The sequence below is a fragment of the Pan paniscus genome, chromosome 12 (assembly GCF_029289425.2).
Source record: "Pan paniscus chromosome 12, NHGRI_mPanPan1-v2.0_pri, whole genome shotgun sequence".
In the NCBI taxonomy this organism is placed as follows: domain Eukaryota; kingdom Metazoa; phylum Chordata; class Mammalia; order Primates; family Hominidae; genus Pan; species Pan paniscus.
The window spans coordinates 97,298,955-97,319,915 of record NC_073261.2 but is presented as its reverse complement, the minus strand read 5'-3'; the positions used below and the strand labels follow the sequence as shown (position 1 = coordinate 97,319,915).

The 20,961-nt window shown below is 41.7% G+C and overlaps 1 protein-coding gene across 1 annotated transcript in view; it reads right to left on the bottom strand.

Moving 5' to 3' along the window:
• Positions 1-3,759: 3,759 nt before the first annotated feature.
• Positions 3,760-20,961, bottom strand: part of ALK (ALK receptor tyrosine kinase) — a 732,337-nt gene continuing 715,135 nt past the window's right edge. Inside the window, exons 25-29 of the mRNA XM_003827145.4 lie at positions 20,600-20,692; positions 17,973-18,074; positions 8,540-8,674; positions 7,768-7,858; positions 3,760-4,920 (exon numbers count right to left, since the gene is read on the bottom strand). Coding sequence (XP_003827193.2) covers positions 4,222-4,920; positions 7,768-7,858; positions 8,540-8,674; positions 17,973-18,074; positions 20,600-20,692 — 1,120 coding nt within the window. The 3' untranslated portion in view covers positions 3,760-4,221. The remainder of the gene's footprint in view (positions 4,921-7,767; positions 7,859-8,539; positions 8,675-17,972; positions 18,075-20,599; positions 20,693-20,961) is intronic.

The following is a 20,961-nucleotide window of genomic DNA, read 5'->3' as shown; positions in this document are numbered from 1 at the left end:
AGGAAAAATAACTGTGGGTTAGTTCTCACAAGGAGGCAATAAGTCTTAGGAAATTGATGGGATGGGGAGAGAGCCCAAGGATGTCAAGAAGAGGGATATAAGAAATGGACATGTGAAGGCACTAAAGACTAATTTTGGTATTTGTGCTTTTTCTGAGGTTAGACTTGTAGTGCCATCTTTCCATGTCAAGGGTAACACACCTGTTTTACACTTACTGCATGCTGAAGAGAGGAAGGTGATTCCTGTAGTTTTGTGGTCATAGTTCATGTAACTTCCCGTCCCCCGCACCCCCCGTATAGTAGTTTGTTCTTACCAAGTTTTTCAAATGTTTTACAGTTGTTAGGCTACGGCTAAAAAATGTTTTGCACCTGAGTAGTGCATCAAAAATTAAACACCCCCATTCAGGACACCAAATGAAAGTAGAATCTTAATAGAAGCCTTACTATTTGTTCTCAGTAATGATCTTGTATTTCACAGCAGCATGTTTAGGATTACGGGAATGCTGGTTTTGCTTTTTCATGCAACAACACAGGAGCCATCTGCTGCAATGAAATTAGCAAAGTCAAATTGTGTGTTCTTTAGGGACTCATTTTAAAAACCATTAAAGACAGATTGACAACACACTTCATACAATTTTATGAATCTTGTCATGGGTAGCCTGTTATTTAGAGTAACCTGAATTCAAATGCATCTCCTTTTAGGTCTGTAAAACTCATACGGATTTTAATCCTGCTATTACTACTGAAAACCTATTAAAATGGCTTGATCATTAGAATTTCTTAGTGGTGTGCTATGGGAATTTGGATATAAAAGCCCATGTTTTACAGAATAAACTTTACTGTAGTTACATAATACCTTACAGCTATAGGGTTTACTAAGTACTATGTGGAGATGCCAAATTGTTTTTTAAAGAATTACTGAAATTGTGGTAGAAACTTTATGTTGTTCTTTTGAGCTGAAAAGGAGTTGGGTTCTGGCAGGGTTCCTGCTACTGTCATTAGAGTTAGGAGGAGGAATAAGTGCTGGTGTTCAGTTGCACAGTCGGGTGACTATGGTTAACAATAGTGTATATTTCAAAATAGCTAGAATAGAGGATTTTGAATGTTCTTACCACAAAGAAATAACTATAGGAGGTGATGGATATGCTAAATGCCCTGATTTCATTTATATAATATATGCATGTATTGAAGTATCACATGATACCCCATAAATACACATGATTATTATATGTCAAAACAACAAAACCAAATGACAGATGAAGAAAACATGGCACAAATGGGAAGAGCCAAGAGGGCTGGATGTGAGTGGGGACAAGAACCACTGCTGAGCACGAGGGCAGGGAGGCATAGACATACCTGCCCCCACACCCAGCCCCACCTCACCTGGGGGCTGCCAAGGTGTAAGAGGGGGTGCTTGTGCTTTCACACAGCGTATGATCTTCCTGAGGAGCTGTGAGGAAGGGAGGTGATTGTCCTCCTTTTATGTATGCAGACATTGAGGTACCAACGGGTCAGATAACTCAAGGGGAGTCAGAACTCAGACTCTAACTGGTGGAAAGAGAATCCAGCCTTTTAACTACTGAGTAGAGCATACTCTTTTTAAAAAGTTTATTCCTGCTAGTCTGAATTGCTATAATCCTGAGGTACAACATATTAACAAACTGGTCATTGCTCACAAATTGCCAGCTTCCCAGTGGAACAGTTGTGAACTTTCGATGGGCTTTATAGACATAGGATGTAAATAATTATGCTAGATTACGGTTTAATTAGCATAGCTTCTGCAAACTTTAATTGTGCCCGTTCATATTCTGGGTGGAACTTTCTATCATGGTTAATAACTTTATTAAAATCCATAGCGTCTGTATGAATTGTAGCCATGTGGCTGGAGCAATATTCGAGTGGACCATAGTCCAGATTAATACCATGCTGATACCCATGGGTTACACCAAGTTAAATGAAACATCTTCAGGTCATCGCATCTCAGTGTGGAGTTGTTTATTTACTTATCCATGTATACAAGCTTTTAAGACTTGACTTATTTACATGAAAGTTGATACCAATAAGGACGATTAGAGAGATCAACAAATCAATCTCAGTGGTAGAAAGGCACAACCTGAAAATGTAATGGATTTGTCGTTCTTAAAAGTGGAAAGAAGTAATATTTTCCCCATGAATAACAATAAAGAGATGGCTATTTAACCAGATAGCTTACTCCCAGCTTAATTGGTTACTGATGTTACAAATCTAAAATGGAGGTGTTTTTCTCAGTTATTGACAACTCCTCTGTCAGTATCCTTTAGGAAGAGTGTTTCTCAAAGTGATATTCTCGAGCCCCTTCAGGTGGTCTGTGAGTTAAATAATGTGTATATGATTAGGCTACTTTTGTGCCTGGCATGAACCAGAATTTTACCGATACATTTATTTAGAGATGAGTTCATTGATGTTTCATCTTCATGCATCTCTGATGAAAATATTTTTGGCAGTTAAGCAGATAAGGAAGGTAGCCTCTAGCCATCAGTGCTTTTACAGTTGTACACTCCTAACTCCAGGGAAAGGCAACTGCCTTCAGAGAAAGGAAGAGTTGTCTGGTGTTGGCTTTTAACATAATGGCTTTCCCATGCTGAAAGTGATGATTTTGACGCAGGTGAAACTGAGAAGGTCAGAAAAAGGTATGTATATATATACTTTTTATAATATACACACACATAGTCCTTTTGTTTGGTAATGTTTAGTAACTAGCAAGTAATAAGAGAATTGCTTTCCTCTTGAATGCTTTGGCGTAGCTACCGACAGGAAAGAAAGTGGGCATGAGGCTAGAGGAGAAGCAGAAAGAGGATGAAATGAGGACTTACTGATAAAGCATTCTAAGCATTACACACATAAGTATGTGTGTAAAATTAAACAGATTCCCAATGCGTTTTCATGGAAGTAAAATTCATCTGTGAAAACCAAGTTCAGAACTCCCACTCTAACATGTCAATGTCAACCTCAACTCTCCAAGGGTTCCACAATTCCTTTCCTCATTGCCTCCTAGGGAAAAAATTCTTTGTTTTAATCTGCCTTTGACAGCTATACAAATTATGCGATGTGTATTTCAGCACATTTATGTTCCCAGTGTACTTGGATCACATGATGAAGGGAGAGAAAACGCAGGTTAACCGTGAAAGGAAAGAGACTGGATCAGTGCCTCTCCTTAGGACCACCAGCGGCCTGTTCCTCCCGGGGCCCTGTCCATCTCTACAGGTACAAACTTGAGTTTGGTAGTCATTCCATGACTGAAACGAATAGAAGGTTTTGGCCTAAAATGTATTGACGCTTATGCCCACAAATGGATATGTTTCTGTGCTTCCATGTATCACTGCTGCTTAACATTTTTGCTTTTAAATGATCAAAATTTAATTAGTGGAAATTTTTAAAATAAGTAGTTTAAATCTTGAGTTTTAAATCCAGTAGGAAACCTCACACTCAGTTTTTCACTTCTAGTAGGAGGATTTTCTTAAGGCATGAGGTATATTTAATAGGATGTTTGAATCTCTGGATCTGTATTGGTGCTTTATCCTACTCAAAGCACTTGGAATGTATGCATTTCATTGAGATGAGTATATACACACTTCTGCTATACTACTGGAACTACTCACGACATTTTTTACAATTGGTGATGAATCAGCACAATTAAAAGCATCTAACCGTCACCTAAAGTGACATTTCAGTTGTCTATGATTTTTTCTTTTTCAAGTAAAGAATGTCTTTCCCCATGCTGAGTCATTACAAATAACTCCTTTATTTCCGTTCCCTCTCCCCTCAAATGGCTCGTGTCCACATCAACAAGGCAAGGAAACATCTATGACCCCGACTATGAAACATAGAAGCAGCTAATTCTGACTACATTGAAGCAGAGCACACACAATTTAAAAGAAGCATAAGGAAGTATACAACAAACATGCTTAAAAACCTTATGCAACCACATCTGGGCCTTGTATTTATCACTCATTTTTATGATATTTTCTTCTTTCGAAAGAATAGGATGAACCCATGCTCAAAACCTTTCTAAAGCATTTTCAAAATACAGCTTTTTTGGTGGTACTTCAAAATAGGTTGGCACAAAACAAAACGTGACATTTGGTCTCTGGTTTGTGAAGGAGCCATTGCCTCTCTCTCCTCCACGGTCTTAGGGATCCCAAGGAAGAGAAGTCAAGGAAGAGAAGTGAGTGTGCGACCGAGCTCAGGGCCCAGGCTGGTTCATGCTATTCTTGCTTTTCAGAATGGTATCCTCGTAATGACCAGCTCCAGGGGCAGTAGCGGCTTCTAAGGGCAAGCCCTGTTGCTGGTAGCCGTAATTGACATTCCCACAAGGGAAGTGACGTAGCCTGAACAGAGGTACCTCCTTCATATTGGCAGTCAGCGAAGAGGGCTCTAGGAGCAGTGAGGCCCCCGGAAGTCTCCCAGTTGCAACGTTAGGTGGGACAGTACAGCTTCCCTCCAGCCCCAGGTTACCCCTCTCGTGTGGCTCCTTCTTTGCTATAGGATTATTCTTTTTGGTGGGTTTCTCTGTAAACCAGGAGCCGTACGTTGGGTTCCACAAGCTGGTGGGCTTGTTTCTGGATCCGTGGACCTTGTGCAACTCCGAAGGGGGGTTGGACTGAGAGAATGCCATATTCACGTGTCCCCCTTCCACGGCCGGCCCTCTAGGGACTCGAACAGAGACCTCTGCAGCTGTGGGTTTCTTTGCAGCCTTGCCAGAGGAGGTGGTAGGCAGAGGTGGTGGGGCAGCTGGGCTGCGCTCCTCCTCCCGTTTCGCCTGTTGAGAGACCAGGAGAGGAGGAACCCCCTCAGGGTCCTTGGGCCTCACAGGCACTTTCTCTTCCTCTTCCACAAGTGGACCATATTCTATCGGCAAAGCGGTGTTGATTACATCCGGGTCCTGCCGTAGGGGATATTATTAAAACTTTGAATCAGAGACAAAAAATGTTGGATCTAGAAGATACCTTAGAGATGATGTTATCTAAACATATTCTACAGATGAGGAAACCAGTATTTATTGAGAATATAGTAACTTATAGGCACTGGGGCATACAAAATGAATGGGATGTCATCCTTATCCTCAAAGACCTTAGAGGATAAGTGCTATAATGGAAGTGTGTATGGGTGCCTGGGACAGAGTGGAGCAGGAAAAGCTTTGCAGAGGAGGAGACCTTTGGCCGATTTTTAAAGATTAGTGGATTTAAAAAAAAAATTAAGATTATTATTTGTATTATTCCAGTCTAGTTCCACTAAAATCGTTCCAACTGGAAAAAATAAAAATAAAAGCCTATGTGTTTGACTTCAAGAGTGATGGTGGGGGGCTGGGGGGAGGAGGAGAGGAGACACATGCCATGTTGGCCTACAGGGTTTATTTTTTGATCTCTTCCCAGCTGCTTTCCATTTCCATTTGGGTACTTTACACTTGATTGTAAGTTTTCCTGTGCCACATCATCACATGTGCAGGTACCACAGTGCATGTTTTTGTGTTTGTTTGTTTTTTAGAGACAGTCTTGCTCAGTCGCCCAGGCTGGGGTGCCATGGCTCAATCTTGGCTCACTGCAACCTCTGCCTAGTGGGTTCAAGCCATTCTCCTGCCTCAGCCTCCTGAGTAGCTGGGATTACAGGCATGCACCGCCCGCCCCGCCCCGCCCCCGGCTAATTTTTGTATTTTTAGTAGAGACAAGGTTTCATTCAACATGTTGGCCAGGCTGGTGTCGAACTCCTGACCTCAGGTGAGGCACCTGCCTCGGCCTCCCAGAGTGCTGGGATTACAGGCATTCTTTAACTAGTCTGGATGTGAGGGACCCTTTGCACAATCCAGGAAATGCTGAAGTGCTGTGAGGAAAACCATTTACAAAAACAACTGTGTACTAGATCATTTTCACAGTAATAGATTGTAACATAGAACAACAGAAGCAGCTGCCAGAAGTTTAGGGAAAATTTGTGGAAGAAAAATTAAATTTGGAGAAATTAATATTTTATGCAAATTGAGAAAAGACCCTCATTACCTGAGTAACAGAAAAACACGAGTGTTCATCGAGTTTAAAAAATAACTACCTCTGACTCATTAAAACATTCTTTAGTTCCCTCTGTGTTTTAGTAATTTCTATAGTGAATCAATCATTTTAAATATGCTTGTGTAAAACTGCCTTTTAAGAGGGATATTATAGACTATTGAGAAAAATACTCCTAAGAAGGTATATATGTTTAAGTGGGTGTATTCCATTCAGATTACAACAAAATAACCTAATGTCATTAAACAGAGTTCTCTGAAAGAACCTTCAATAACGTGATATAGGAAGTCTATAGATAAAAATGCCAGTTCACTCACCTGAGCTGAAAGGAATAAGAGGATGGAGTAGTGAGGCTGGAAAATGACTACAGTTTGAAAAATGTGTCTGTCTTTAGTCACAATGAAGAGGAGGGGATTTAAAGAAATAGTAGGTAGGCCAGGTGTGGCAGCACTTTGGGAGGCCGAGGCAGGTGGATCACTTGAGGTCAGGAGTTCGAGATCAGCCTGCCAACATGGTGAAACACCATCTCTACTAAAATTACAAAAAAAATTAGCTGGATATGGTGACACATGCCTGTAATCCTGGTCACTCAGGAGGCTGAGGGAGGAGAATCGCTTGAACCCGGGAGGTGGAGGCTGCGGTGAGCCAAGATGGCGCCACTGTGCTCCAGCCCGGGCAACAGAGCGAGACTGCTCCCAAAATTAAATTAAATAAATAGTGGTTTATTGACTCTTGTAAAATATTCTCAGAATTAGATATCCTGGCAGAACGAGAACCAAGAGAGAGGGAAAGAAAGTGAATACAGGGAAGAGGAGAGCATCGGACAGAACAAAGCCCTGAGCAGGCGATTGGTGATACTGGCAGCAAGGCTGGCCTTGAAGGGGAGGAGAGACGGGAAGGCAGGTGGTGAGAAATGGCGGCAGAGGCAGAGAAGTTTGTATCAGAGACAGGGAGGAAAAGAGGGCATTCTCTTATGATGATCTCCACCCTCTTGGTGAGGGAGGAAGCATAGCTGTCGGCTGAAAATGAGGGAGAGAAGCAAAAATTTCGAGTCGTTATTGAAGGAATGGGAGAGGGATCTGTAGAGGAACCCACAGGATTGCTAGAAAAATGTTTGACTTGGACAGACTCTTCAGGCCTTAACTCCTCATCTATAAGGTAGGGATATTTTACATTCCTCACTTAGGATAAAACGAAATACGCAAAAAGTGATTTGTGCAGTATGAATGATAGCAAGTATTATTGATGATGTTAAAATTTCTCCAGATTACTTTGAAATTTCATTCCCTTAATCCTCCTGACATATATAGTTGGACATATAATCTATCAATTTTATATGCAGTTAATTATTTCACATGTTGTTATTTCTCCAGCCAGGCTCTAAACTATTTGAGAGCAGATGTGTTCCATACGTCTGTGAAGCTTCAATTTTGGCTACTAAAACATTAGGTCCCCAGTAGGGACTTGGTAAATTCTTGTGGACTGGATTGATTCCCCAGTTTTTACTGTGCGTCTGGCACTGTGCTGTGTGCTGGTGAAGTTACTAATATTTATTTTACAAAATGGGCAAATGGAGACACCAGTCATTTCATTTTAGAGAAAATTAATTTTCACTATTGTGATCATAAATCTTGTACTCTGACTGGCTTGACCTATTTCATATTTCGGTATTTGCCATCTTTAAGACTTTTTCATATAGAGTAAATGTTGACCAAAGGGAGAAAATGTTTTACCTGGGTGCAGTATTCAATCCTCTCCAAAATGATGGCAAAGTTGGGCCTGTCTTCAGGCTGATGTTGCCAGCACTGAGTCATTATCCGGTATCTAAAAGAAGAAGCACATTAATTAAAATAAGGAGAAGCACAATGATGAAAAATGTATTTTCTTCCAGCCCCAGGGTTGCAACGAATACGTTGAGGGTGCGAACTCGTCTAGGCCCCGTGTACTTGGCCTATGCTGCCCCCTGCTGATTGGTCAAGGAAGAGTGCGCAGGTGTAAAGGTATCTAACACAGACATCCTGATGTTTATGTTAACCACGGCTGCTGTCACTCCATTCCTGAATTAAAGCCACTTTGGGGACAGAATATTCCAATTATATTTCCCATCCACGTTGCTTGTGGGAAGGAAGTGAGGGGTGCCAGGCAGGGCAGCAGACATTGCAGGGAATGGAAATCTTTAAAGTAGACACAGACATACGGTGTAGGGCAGCAGGGACTGGGCCTGGGACACACATTCCCAGCAGGAGCTTGGGGAATGTAGGCCTGGTGAGTCCACAGCCTGTAGCCAGACAATGGATACTTTTTCTGGGATGGCATCCTTGCTTTTGAGGGCCTGGGAGACGCATCCATCTCACTGAAGTCGCAGTCACATTCGCATCTTGGGGCATATTAAAGGGAGGGCAGCCATCTGCCCCTTCATCTTAAAGAAGCATATGTGGCTCTGGATATTTTTTGAAAAGAAAAACTGCTTAGTAACTAGTAGAAGTGTTCCTAAAAGAGTCATACACAGGCCCAGGGCAGTTCTTGGGTGGGTCCATCCGGCCTCCACTGGTGACAAACTCCAGAACTTCCTGGTTGCTTTTGCTGGGGTATGGCATATATCCGAGAGAAAAGATTTCCCATAGCAGCACTCCAAAGGACCTGGGCATGGGACAGAGGACATGAAGATGGATATAGACACACCCGCCCACATTCACACACACACACAGGCACACAGACATACAATTTCAACCTTTTTTTCCCCATTATACCCTTTTCCATAACATAGAACTCTTAAAATGTAGAAAAATTTTAAAAATAAGAAAATACTACACATGATGTTCCCTTAAAAGACAACCCCTGTTGATTTTTAAGTCGTTTCTGTGCTGAGATATTTTTTCACTTATTTGCAGTTATATTCAATATGCAATTTTGAACCTTGACTTTTCTGCACATTTCATTATAGCATAAACATTTTCCATGCCAGTCCATTTCATAAATAACATTTGGAATGGTTAATGGCTGTAAAACATTCCATTGAGTAGTTGGTTTGCCTTATCATTTCCACATTGTTTTCAGTTTTCAAAATATTTAAAATACTATGATGAACATCTTTGTGCATTTTTTAAAAGGAAGATTTCCTTAAGATAAAGTCTCTGAATTACTAGATTAGGATGTCCAGCCAGCTGATTTCATAGTCTCTTACAGTTCTCTGAGCTTCAGTTTCATCTATCAGATGCCCACTCATCAACTTCACTGGCCTATTTTAATAGGCAACTCAAATTTAACATGCCCAAATGGAACTCTTTCTGTACACACATCATCTCCTCCTTTATTCTTTTCCAACTCAGCAGCACCTCTGGTTATACATTTGTTCAAGCCCAAAACCTAGGAGTCATCCTTGATTCCATTCTCCCACACCCCTCCACTTCCCATCCAACAGTCAGCAGTCCTGTAACTTTCAAGATAGATCTTGAATCCAGATAGGATAATCTAGTAAATCAGGGTAATTACTGAATTAAAATGTAGGCTAATTCTAGTAAAATAACTAGATTAAAAGACTATGAATATTGACAAATTCTTGGTGCATACTATTTGGTTTCCAAATGTGTTACTCTATTCATCTACCAGCACCATGTAAAAGCATGGTAGACACACTCACCAGCATTGAGTATTCTTAATAATAATGACAACTTTTGCTGATTTTAAGGGAAAAAATGGTAGAATATTTTAAATTATGTTTATTGACTTGATAATTCACGTGGTTGGATGTTTTCCCAAGTGTTTATTAATTCATTTCACTTTTTTTTCCTATGAATTGCCCATTTTTATCTGCTGGGACAAATTGGTATCTATCAATCAATTTTCTTTTTGATTTGTAGGCACTCTTTATATGTCAGAGATGTTAACTTTTTATAAAAAATTCAAATACTTTTATTAGTTGTTTTCTTTCTTTCTTTTTTTTATGTAGTCTCACTCTGTTACTCAGGCTGGAGTGCAGTGGCGCCATCTTGGCTCACTGCAACCTCCACCTTCCAGGTTCAAGTGATTCGCCTGCCTCAGCCTCCCAAGTAGCTGGGATTACAGGCGCCCACCACAACGCCTGGCTAATTTTTGTATTTTTAGTAGAGACAGGGTTTCGTCATGTTGGCCAGGCTGGTCTTGAACTCCTGATCTCAGGTGATCCACCCACCTCGGCCTCCCAAAGTGCTGGGATTACAGATGTGAAACACCGCACCTGGCCTTAGTTGCTTTCTAATGCTACTTTTTAGCATACCAAAGAAAAATTTTTATTTTTAGATAGTCAAACCTATTTTTTTAATGTCATGATTTCCTTTATTTTATAGCTATACAATCTTCCCTTCGCCAAAGATTAGATAAATATTTGCTATCTTCTTCTAGTTGTGTTTGTTTTTGCTCTCTTCTTAAATCTAGTTGGAATTTAATTTGGTGTCTAGTGTAAGGTAAGGACCTAAATTGATTAGCTTTTCAAATAACTACTCTTCCAACACTATGCATAAGATAATTTCCTCCTTACCCATTGACTCACGATTAAAAACAGGTCTGTTTCTGGCTATATTTTCACTTCATCTATTTGTCTGCTTCTTGCATTGATACCATTCTATTTTACTTTTTGTGTATTTGCCTTAAATCTGATAAGGCATTTTTCTCTATTTCACTTTAAAAAATATTTGATTTCTCATTTTTTAAAAAAGCTTTATGAGATGAATTCTTCGTGTTCTAAAAGAATCACCTTTGATATTTTGATTAAAACTTTAAACCACTACCTAATGATCAGCTTTTTGACAAAGACTATCTTTTAGTGTGATTGTAGTTTTCTGAGGTTAGCAAATATTACCACAAAAATTGTAGAGAACAATAGTTCCTTCATCTTCTAAGAAACATGGGGTGCTTTTATTGTCATCATCTGTGTGAAATTTCAAAGACTCTTGTGAGAAGGATTGGGCAAAGATATTTTCCCTATTTTTCAGGTGAGAAGGTTGAAGCACAGGTTATTATACAACTAATCCGAGACAGACTGGAATACATTGTTAGATCTCTTGATTTTGCTACTTACAAATTGCCTGGCACATATATTATTCCTTTCTGTTTGGTGATCTTAATTCCCTTCAAGGGAAAACTAACTAGGCAAAATCAAATGAACAAGAAACTGGCAGTAAGGCCTAAAGAATTACAGCTATATGTTTTCTGTTTTTTTAGATAGATATAGGTTATAGCATCCTTTGAGAGCACTAATAGAACTGCACATGGATATTTATTTTCTTAGAGTTCAAGGGAGCAAGAAGTAGTATTGGTCATAGAACTTTGATAATTTTGAATAAGTAGGATTTTCATATTTGCAAATAACAATACCAGATACCTAGTTAAATTTGAGTTCCAGATAAGCAACACATAGTTTTTTTAGTATATGTATGCTCCAATATTTATACTAAAAAACTATTTGCTGTGCATCTGAAATTCAATTTCACTGACCATTTTGTATTTTATCTAGAAACCCTACAGATGAGGCAAATCTATATTTTGTATGCCAGATGGTTCTTTTATCACCTATAAGCCTGCCCTAAACAGGAGCGACAAAAGCCCAAAGCTTTGCACCAGAGCATTTAAAATCAAATATATATATATATATATATATATATATATATATATATATATATTTTTTTTTTTTTTTTTTAAACTTCAGTTTCTTTTGGTATTAAACTTGCTCTGCCTGGAATGATAGAAATAATAGCAAACATTATTGCTGATTAAACTGTTAAACATTTGAATCAATGAAGATAATCTGAGAAAAGATTTTAAAATATTAAGCTGCTCTGTATCAGCCTTTAAAAGCTACATTTTTCTCCTTAATCATAACCTGAAAGGAGGTTATGATTAAAGAAAAAAAAATTGTGGAAGATGGTCTCCAGGTGTGATAGAGGGTATGCTCTTAGGAAAAATGGGAGCCAAAAATTAATATCTTTAAATGTCCATCCAGTGGATTCCAAGATCTCATACACCAAGATCTCATACAGTTCTCTGATCTTTAGTTTCATCTATCAGATGCCCACTCATTAGCTTCACTGGCCTAATTTAACATGCCCAAACGGAGCTCCTTCTGAACCCACACCATCTCCTCTTTCATTCTTTCCCAACTCAGCAGCACCTCTGGTTATGCATTTGTTCAAGCCCAAAACCCAGAAGTCATCCTTGACTCCGTTATCCCACACCCCTCCACTTCCCATCCAACAGTCAGCAGTCCTGTTAACTCTACATTCAAGATAGATCTTGAGGCCGGGCGCTGTGGCTCATACCTGTAATCTCAGCATTTTGGGGTCTGAGGTGGGCGGATCACTTGAGGTCAGGAGTTCGAGACCAGCCTGGCCAACGTGGTGAAATCCCGTCTCTACTAAAAATACAAAAATTAGCTGGGTGTGGTAGCACGCGTCTGTAATCCCAGCTACTTGGGAGGCTGAAGTGAGAGGATTGTTTCAACCTAGGAGGCGGAGGTTGCAGTGAGCTGAGATGGCGCCACTGTACTCCAGCCTGGGCGACAGAATGACAGTCTAAAAAAAAAAAAAAATCTTGAATCTGACTACTTTGCGCTACCTCCACTGCCACCACCAAGCCACACCGCTCTCCTGTTTCTCTCAGCTAGCAATGTGCAGGATTTTCTTAACTGGTTTCTTTCTTCACTTACCCACCTCTAGTATAAATTCAGTGGCAGAGAGATTTTTTTAATAAAGCAAAGATCATATCACACTCCTGCTTACAACCCTTCAACCGGCATCCCATGGTGTTTAGAATAAAATCCACATCCCCCATCTGAGTTCCAAGGCCATCTGTGTTCTGACCCATCCCTTCCACCCCTATTGGCCCTGGGCTCCCTTAGCTCCGACCATCAGGACTTGATTTCATTCTTCAGCAAGCAAGCTAGGCTCCTTCCTGCCTCTGGCTGTTCACACTGGCTTTTCCTGCAGTCTGGAAAGCCTTTCTCTCAGATCTTTCCAAGGCCTGCCCTTTCTTTCAGGTATTGAAGTTACCTCCGGTAAGGAGCTTCCCCCCGCCCACCTTTGCCAAAAAAACCCCAGCTCCTCCTCTTTCTGCCTTATTGTCTTAGAGCACTTCCTAATCCTTGCAGCTATATAATTTGTTTAAGCATTCCAATTGTGAAACAGTCAAAACTTTAAAAAGGAACAGAGTTATCTATGTATCTAGATGTTAATCTTTTGTCTTATTCTTGTCAGCTCTCCCTTTCTTTATGAAGACTTAGAGACAGAAAGACCCCACCTCCCTCTCTCTGCTCCCCTGAAGTTAGACTGTATCCTACAATTGTATGTTTCACATTTTTAAACAATGCGTGAAAGCGCAAACAATACTCTGTGTTATAGACATTTTTTATATTGTAAAGTTATACATAAATGATATCCTACTCCTTTTTGTAATTTGCTTTTTCCCCACTGAACACTGTTTTTGAGATTTATCTATGTTGATATATGTAGGTTGTCTTCTTTTATACTGTGGAATAGTTTTCCATGATATAAGTAAACCACAGTTAATTTTTCCATCTCCTAGTTGAGGGGTAGTTGGGTTGGGTTTTGTTTTTATTTTTGTTTTTGTTTTGCTTTTTCTCTATTGTAAACAATGTTGCAAGTGAACATCCAGCGCCCAAGTCTATTTGTGTCATCTTCTGTCTAATGTATTTACTTAAAAATAGGAGCGTTAGGTCACAGGATGTGTGTGTGTTCAGGACAATTACTTAATTGCTTAAGTTATTCTCTGTCTCTGGATCCCCTGGGTTGCTGGTGCTCTAACTTCCCTGCATATCAGAATCATCTGATAAAACACAGATTGCAGAGTCCCACCCCTAGAGTTTCTGTTGTATTAGGCCTGAGGTGGGAGCCGAGGATTCGCAGTTCCCAGGTGGTGCTGATGGACCACACTTAGAGATCCACTGGGTTAGGTTAAAACCAAATCTCACTGGTGTAAAAACAACAAAGGCTCTTGCTCTCATTATCTAATGCCGGTCAGAAAGGCAGCTCTGACTATTCGTGGCCGCACCATCTTATGACATGATCTCAGCTCCAGGCTTTCAAAATGTGGAGGTTTTTCATTCTTGCATTGTCTTCTTATGTTTCCTGTGGTGCTGTTAAGCAATTTGATGCCATTTGGATTCCTTATCTTTTATCTCTATTATTTTTTACTATTAATTTTTAAATTTTTCTTTGTGGAAGTTTGCAGGATCTTTATCACCATTGGCCTGAGGATGTGCCTTTTTTTTTTTTTTTTTTTTTTTGTGAGACAGAGTCTTGCTCTGTCGCCCAGGCTACAGTAATCTCAACTCACTGCAACCTCCGCCTCCCAGGTTCAAGCAATTCTCTGGCCTCATCCTCCCAAGTAGCTGGGATTACAGGCACCCGCCACCACGCCCAGCTAATTTTTGTATTTTTAGTAGAGACAGGTTTCACCATCTTGGCCAGGCTGGTCTCGAACTCCTGACCTCATGATCCACCTGCCTCGGTCTCCCAAAGTGCTGAGATTTCAGGTGTGAGCCACTGCGCCCGGCCGAGGATATGCCCTTTTTATCCATGGTGATTGGCACTTGGTGAATTCTTTCATTCTGGAAATTTATGTCCTGTGCTAGGAAATCTTGAATGATTGCTCTGCTGTCTTTATTCTCTTCATTTCCTCTGTTCCTTCTCTCTGGGATTCCTATTTTGTCAGCTAAATTGGACCTTTTGGTCTACACCCCGTAATTTTTTAAATAAAAAATTATTATATTTTCCTATATTTCCCATCTCTTTTTAGGTTTATTTTCTGGAAGGTTTATTTAGCTTCACACTCCATCCTTTTCATTACATTTCTGTCATCAAATTTTTAAATAATAAGATTTTTTTCTTAGAACAGTTCAAACTTGGAAGAAACTATGAATACAGGGAGTTCTCCTATACCTCACACTTGATCCCTGCTACTGTTAGCATCACACTAGTGCGATACACGTGTTACAATTAACCACAGTTAAGGCATTATTGACTAAAGCCCATACTTAATTCAGATTTCCTTAGTTTTCACTGAATCTCTGTTTTCTATTCCAGAGTCCTACTAGGATATCGCATTACATTTAATTGTCCTGTTTCTTTGGGCTTCTCTTGACTATGACAACACCTCCGACTTTCCTTGTTTTTTATGACCTTGACAGGTTTGAGAATCTGGTCAGGGATTTTGTAGAATATTCCTCAATTGGGATTTGTCTGTTTTTCTCATGATTAGACTGTGGTTACGGGATGTGGGGAGGAAGAAGACCACAGAGATAAAGTACCATTTTCATCACATCAGGGGAACATACTGGCAACATGACCCAGCCCTGTTGTTATTACTATTATTATCTGAGATGGAGTTTCACTCTTGTCACCCAGGCTGGAGTGCAGTTGCACAATCTCAGCTCACTACAACCTCCACCTCCCAGGTTCAAGCATTTCTCCTGCCTCAGCCTCCTGAGTAGCTGGGTTTACAGGGGCCTACCACCATGCCCAGCTAAATTTTGTGTTTTTAGTAGAGATGTGTTTCACCATGTTGGCAAGGCTAGTCTCGAACTTCTGACCTGAGGTGATCCGCCCACCTTGGCCTCCCAAAGAGCTGGGATTACAGGCATGAGCTACTGTGCTTGGCCCCTAGACTTATCACTATTGAGGTTGACCTTGAGCACCTGGCTGAGGTTGTTATTTGTCAGGTCTCTCCACTGTGAAGTTTCTCTTTTCCCCTCTGACCCAGCCCTGTACTCTTTGGAAGAAAGTGAGAACACGCAGCCCACACAGGCTTCAGGGTAGCCATGCCTATCTCCTTGAGGCCACCTCTTATCACACTTGGATTTCTCTTATCACACTTGGATTTCCTTATCCTCCTAAGAGTATTGTTTAAAATAACCTTTTGTCCTCCATTTATGGTTGCAATAGTTTTTTCTGATCTTTTGGAGGATATTATAGTTTTTAAAAAAGTTTTCCTAAACTTTCTACATGTTTCTTCAAGTTCCTTTTTATATGTGTGTTTTCTTCAGATTAGAATATTTTCTCAAATGTTTGTTGATTCTTGGCTGTCTGTTCATATTTTAAGACTGGGATATTAAGAAGCCAGTAGAAAGTTCTGTGTAATACATTGGCTGGTGGGTAGCTTGCTTGCTTGTTTCACTAGCTGTAATTTTCTGTGACTGTTGTAAAAAACAAAACCAACCAACCAACCAAACAACCACATGCTTGGTGGCTTAAAACAACATAAGTTCATTCTCTGACAGTTCTGAAGGCCGGACATCTGAAACTGGTATCACAGGACTGAAATCAAGGCATCAGCAGGGCTGTGTCCCTTCTGGAGGCTCTAGGGGATAATCTGTTCCCTCCTTCTTCTGGCTTCTGGTGGCTGCGGGATCTCCTTGACTTGGGGCCGCATCTCCAGTCTCAGCCTCTGTGCTCACACTGCCTCTTCTTTTGTGTGTGTGAAATCTCCTGGTCCTTCTCTCTTATAAGGATACTTGCGATGGCATTTAGGGCCCACCTAGATGATCCAGGACAGCTGCCCCACTCTAGTATCCTCAACTTCATCACATCTGCAAAGACCCATTTTCCTTATAAGGCAACAATTCTGGGCCTCTGGGATTAGGACCTGATACCCTCGGGCGGCCATTACTCAGCCCACTACACCTGTGCCCCACTTGGCAGTACTGTATCTGTAATTTTCTCTTCATCGGTCCTCCAAAGAGAAATTCTCTGATGATCTGCCCAGTTGCCGGTATTCTTGGTGCTGAGGGGGCCAGTGGGGGCCAGGACCAGGGAGACTTCAGTTCAGTCTCTTCAGAGAGAGAGCCCAAGTCTTGTGCTGATGGTAGATAAGGGACAGCCAGCAAGCTTCAGGGGTGAGGGGCTCAGCCACAGGATTTACTTATTCCTTAAACAGACCTTTCATGAATTTTCCTGTTTGCTATACCTCCCCTTCTTTTCTTCCTCCCTTTCTTCTCTCTCCTCTCTTCTCTGCCCCTCCCTTCTACCTCCTCTCCCCTCCCCCTCCCTTTCTCTCTTTCTCTCTCTCTTTCCCTCCCTCCCTCTCTCTCCCCCCTCTTGCTTGCCCAGGCTGGAGTGGAGTGGCATGATCATAGCTCACTGCAGCCTTGACTTCCTGGGCTCTAGTGAACCTCCCATCCAAGCTTCCAGAGTAGCTGGGACCACATGCGTGCACCACCACACCTGGCTAATTTTTAAATTTATGGTAGAGATGGGGCCTTGCTATGCTACCCAGGCTGGTCTTGAACTCCTGGGCTCGAGCAGTCCTCCAGCTTCAGCCTCCCAAAGTATTGGGATTACAGGCATGAGCAACCGTGCCTGGCCTACACCCCTACTTTCAATTTCTGGACCTTTCTGGGGCTCTCAGGCAGAGGGAACCAGCCCTGTTTCTGGATCTGGACTTGGTTTAGAGATCCATTTTCTAATCTTCTCAGTAAGGTACCACTTGTTCATGACTTCCCAGTTTCCAAAATTTTGTCATTGTTGTTTTTGCAGGGTTTAATGAAACTAAAAGACTCCCTTTATTGGTGTGTGTGTGTGTGTATGTGTACTTTGTGAGGGGCATGTGTTCAATCTGCCATTTAAAATTACATGTGGCTGTTAATGTGTGGTCCTCCAGCCAGCAATGGCAGCATCACTCTGGGACTTGTTAGAAATGCAAATTCTCAGCTAGATCCCAGATCTTCTGAATCATAAATTCCCAGGGTAGGGTCCAATAATCTGAATTTTAACAAGTCTTTATGAATTCTGATACATGCTCACATTTGAGAACCACTGTTGTCGGGTGTATTGATTCTTCTCTTTTCCCTCCCTACTAACACACGGGCTCGCGGCTTAGAGTATAGAATCCTTTGGCCCAGGAGCACCACCTTATGGCTGCAGGGATACCTGGAGGATGATAGCAGACTTACCATGTGTCTGTTTTAGAAGTGAATATTCCTTCCATGAAGGCCTCTGGGGGCATCCACTTAACTGGCAGCATGGCACAGCCTCCCTTTCTATAGTAGCTCGCCCTGTGGGGAAGGAGAGGAAAACCAAACTAGGATCTGGAGATGGCATTAAGTATCTGCCCTGCTGGGAAAGTTGAGAAAGTGGCAACAATATAGTCTATCCATTACAGGTCTGAAATTAACCAAGAGTCCTTGGCGGTTCAGGAGGAGAGCAGGGGCACACAGATCATTTAGTTAAGAACTTTGGTGTCATTTAATAGAAGACAAAACAAACCACGAGAGGCATGAGAGGAATGATCTATGCAATGACTAAGATACCTGCTAGCAGATGTTTAGCTTTCTCTGTTGGGTTTTGTTTATTATAGCTCACAATGAATAACATCACTCCAACCTTATAAGTATAGTGTGTTTCTGATGATCTGCAGTAATGCAAGATCCAAAATGGGAGAACTGAGAGCAGGGCTTGTGTCTTAATCATTTTGGATCCTCTGACACTCACACAGCATTTAGTTCAGTATAGGCAATCAACCAGTAATCTAGACAGCTGTGTGGACGCTGCCTCCCATGACACACCCAGACAAAAGAACACAGGGCTAGGCATGGAGTTGGCTTACAAGGTAGATGAATTAATTTATTAGTTTTCATCAGTAATGTCATTAATGCAACTCACTGATAAAAACCAATAAATTAACTCATCTGCCTGTTAGGCCAATTGCATGTCTAGCCTGGTGTTCTCCTGTGTGAGTGTGTTACAGGAGGCAGCTTCCTGCCAGCTGTTGACATTAATTAATTACCTCAATAAATAAGTACTGAATATTTAGTATGTATCAGGTACTCTGCCATGTGCTGAGGACATAAATAGGTCAGTCTCTCTCTCCCAAGGATATTGTTTAGTGGAAGAAATGGATATATATGCATTGCAATATAGAAAACACATACAGTAATGCAGGTATGTGCAAGGCTCAGTGACACAAATGAAGAATTGATTCATTCTACTTGAGGCAGGGGTCAGGGACAGGGAGAGCTTCACAGAAGGGCACTGATGGAGCTGAGTAGAAAAACGCTCTCCCAGAAGACCATTCCTGACCCGTGCCATTGTACAAAGTGCAGAGTAGGTGGGGAATGAAGGACTGTAGGTAACTTAGGGTGGTTGAAGCCTGGAGCTGGGAGCTGTCAGAGCTGAGCCTGGGAAGGAAAAGTCAGATAACAGAGGGCTCGAGGAGTCATGCTGCAGCATTTGTATTTGAAATGAGAGGCAGTCCCAGGGTATTCTGAGGAAGGAGAGGAAGGAACGCTGAGCTTGTGGGTAGTGTTAGAAGGCGAAGTGGAGCAGAGGAGAGGAGTGCGACGGATAGCAGTGGTAGACACTCCAGAGACGTCTTTACTACATCTTCCACATGCTGCTGCCCCGTGGTAACGTGATGGCCTCAGCATGCTCACCCCTGTGGGGACTGTTACCATGTTTGATGGAGGGCTTCAGGGGTGGTGTCTGGATCAGTCTCACTTATTCCCCAAAGAGTTAAAGCTCCGTATAACGATTGCTCCTCTCTCTACCCCTGTGAGTTAGGGAAGGGGTCATCCTGTGCAAGGAGGGACTTGCTGAGCTCACATAGCAAGTCAGTGTTGTAAATAATCAGGGAAAAAAAGGAACTAGAGGCTAGGAAGAGAAGAGTGAGAAAAAGTACAATTAAAGTAGTATTAGCTTTTAAAACTGAAAAAAAAATTTTTTTAAATGTAGCCTTGAAAATGTGACAGTGAAAAAAAAATAAGGCTGTGCTAAGTACTGATGGGTTCTGCACTATACTCCACATCTCCTGGGGTGGCTAAAGCTGAGCAATGAGCCAGGCCCTGCATCCTGCCCGATCTGGGATGCAGGTGCCTGCGGTGATAGAAGCCATAGCCACTTAGAATTCCTGAGTACTGAGAAGAGGAGTTGAGGAAGTTCAATAAAGCTCACTTTGAAGGTCTTTCCACATCAAGTATCCAAGTTATCCCATGTCTCAGAGCATGGCCAGATTACAGTTGGAACCGATGGACAACCTAATTAAGAACTTGGCATTGGCTGGGCATGGAGGCTCACACCTGTAATCCCAGCACTTTGGGAAGCTGAGGTGGGCAGATCACCTGAGGTTGGGAGTTTGAGGCCAGCCTGACCAACATGGAGAAACCTCGTCTCTACTAAAAATACAAAAAATTAGCCAGGCATGGTGGTGCATGCCTGTAATCCCAGCTACTCGAGAAGCTGAGGCAGGAAAATCGCTTGAACCTGGGCGGCAGAGGTTGTGGTGAGCCGAGTTCGTGCCATGGCACTCCAGCCTGGGCAACAAGAGCGAAACTCCGTCTCAAAAAAAAAAAAAAAAAAAAGAGCTTGGTGTCAATTACTGCAGGAAGTGTGATCCTAGATTTAGGCCTTCGGGCATGGTCACTAATTAAGGTTTCCCATAGCCTGAAAAGGAACTTAGTGAAATTTTAGGTAGAAAGTTGACAGGGTACCAGGAGATGATGTAAGGGACAAGCAGCCACACCCCATTCTTGAGGGGCTGAGGTGGAAGAGACAGGCCCCGAGGGGTGAGGCAGTCTTTACTCACCTGTAGATGTCTCGGGCCATCCCGAAGTCTCCAATCTTGGCCACTCTTCCAGGGCCTGGACAGGTCAAGAGGCAGTTTCTGGCAGCAATGTCTCTGGGAAGAAAGGAAATGCATTTCCTAATTTTATCCCTAGGAAGATGAGTGTACAACGGCCATCACTAAGATTTTATCTCCAAGCTGAAGTTTAAATAGTTCCTTCCCTTCCCTATATTTCCTTTAGTATAGTATACTTCAGTGTGAGAGAAACAGCCTTAACAATTCTAGGCCTCACAACTAAGAGAGAAATGGAAAAGGATTAGGGGAAATGATTAAAAATGTTTAATGGGGCAATCATAATGAAATGCATCATACTAGGAACTAGG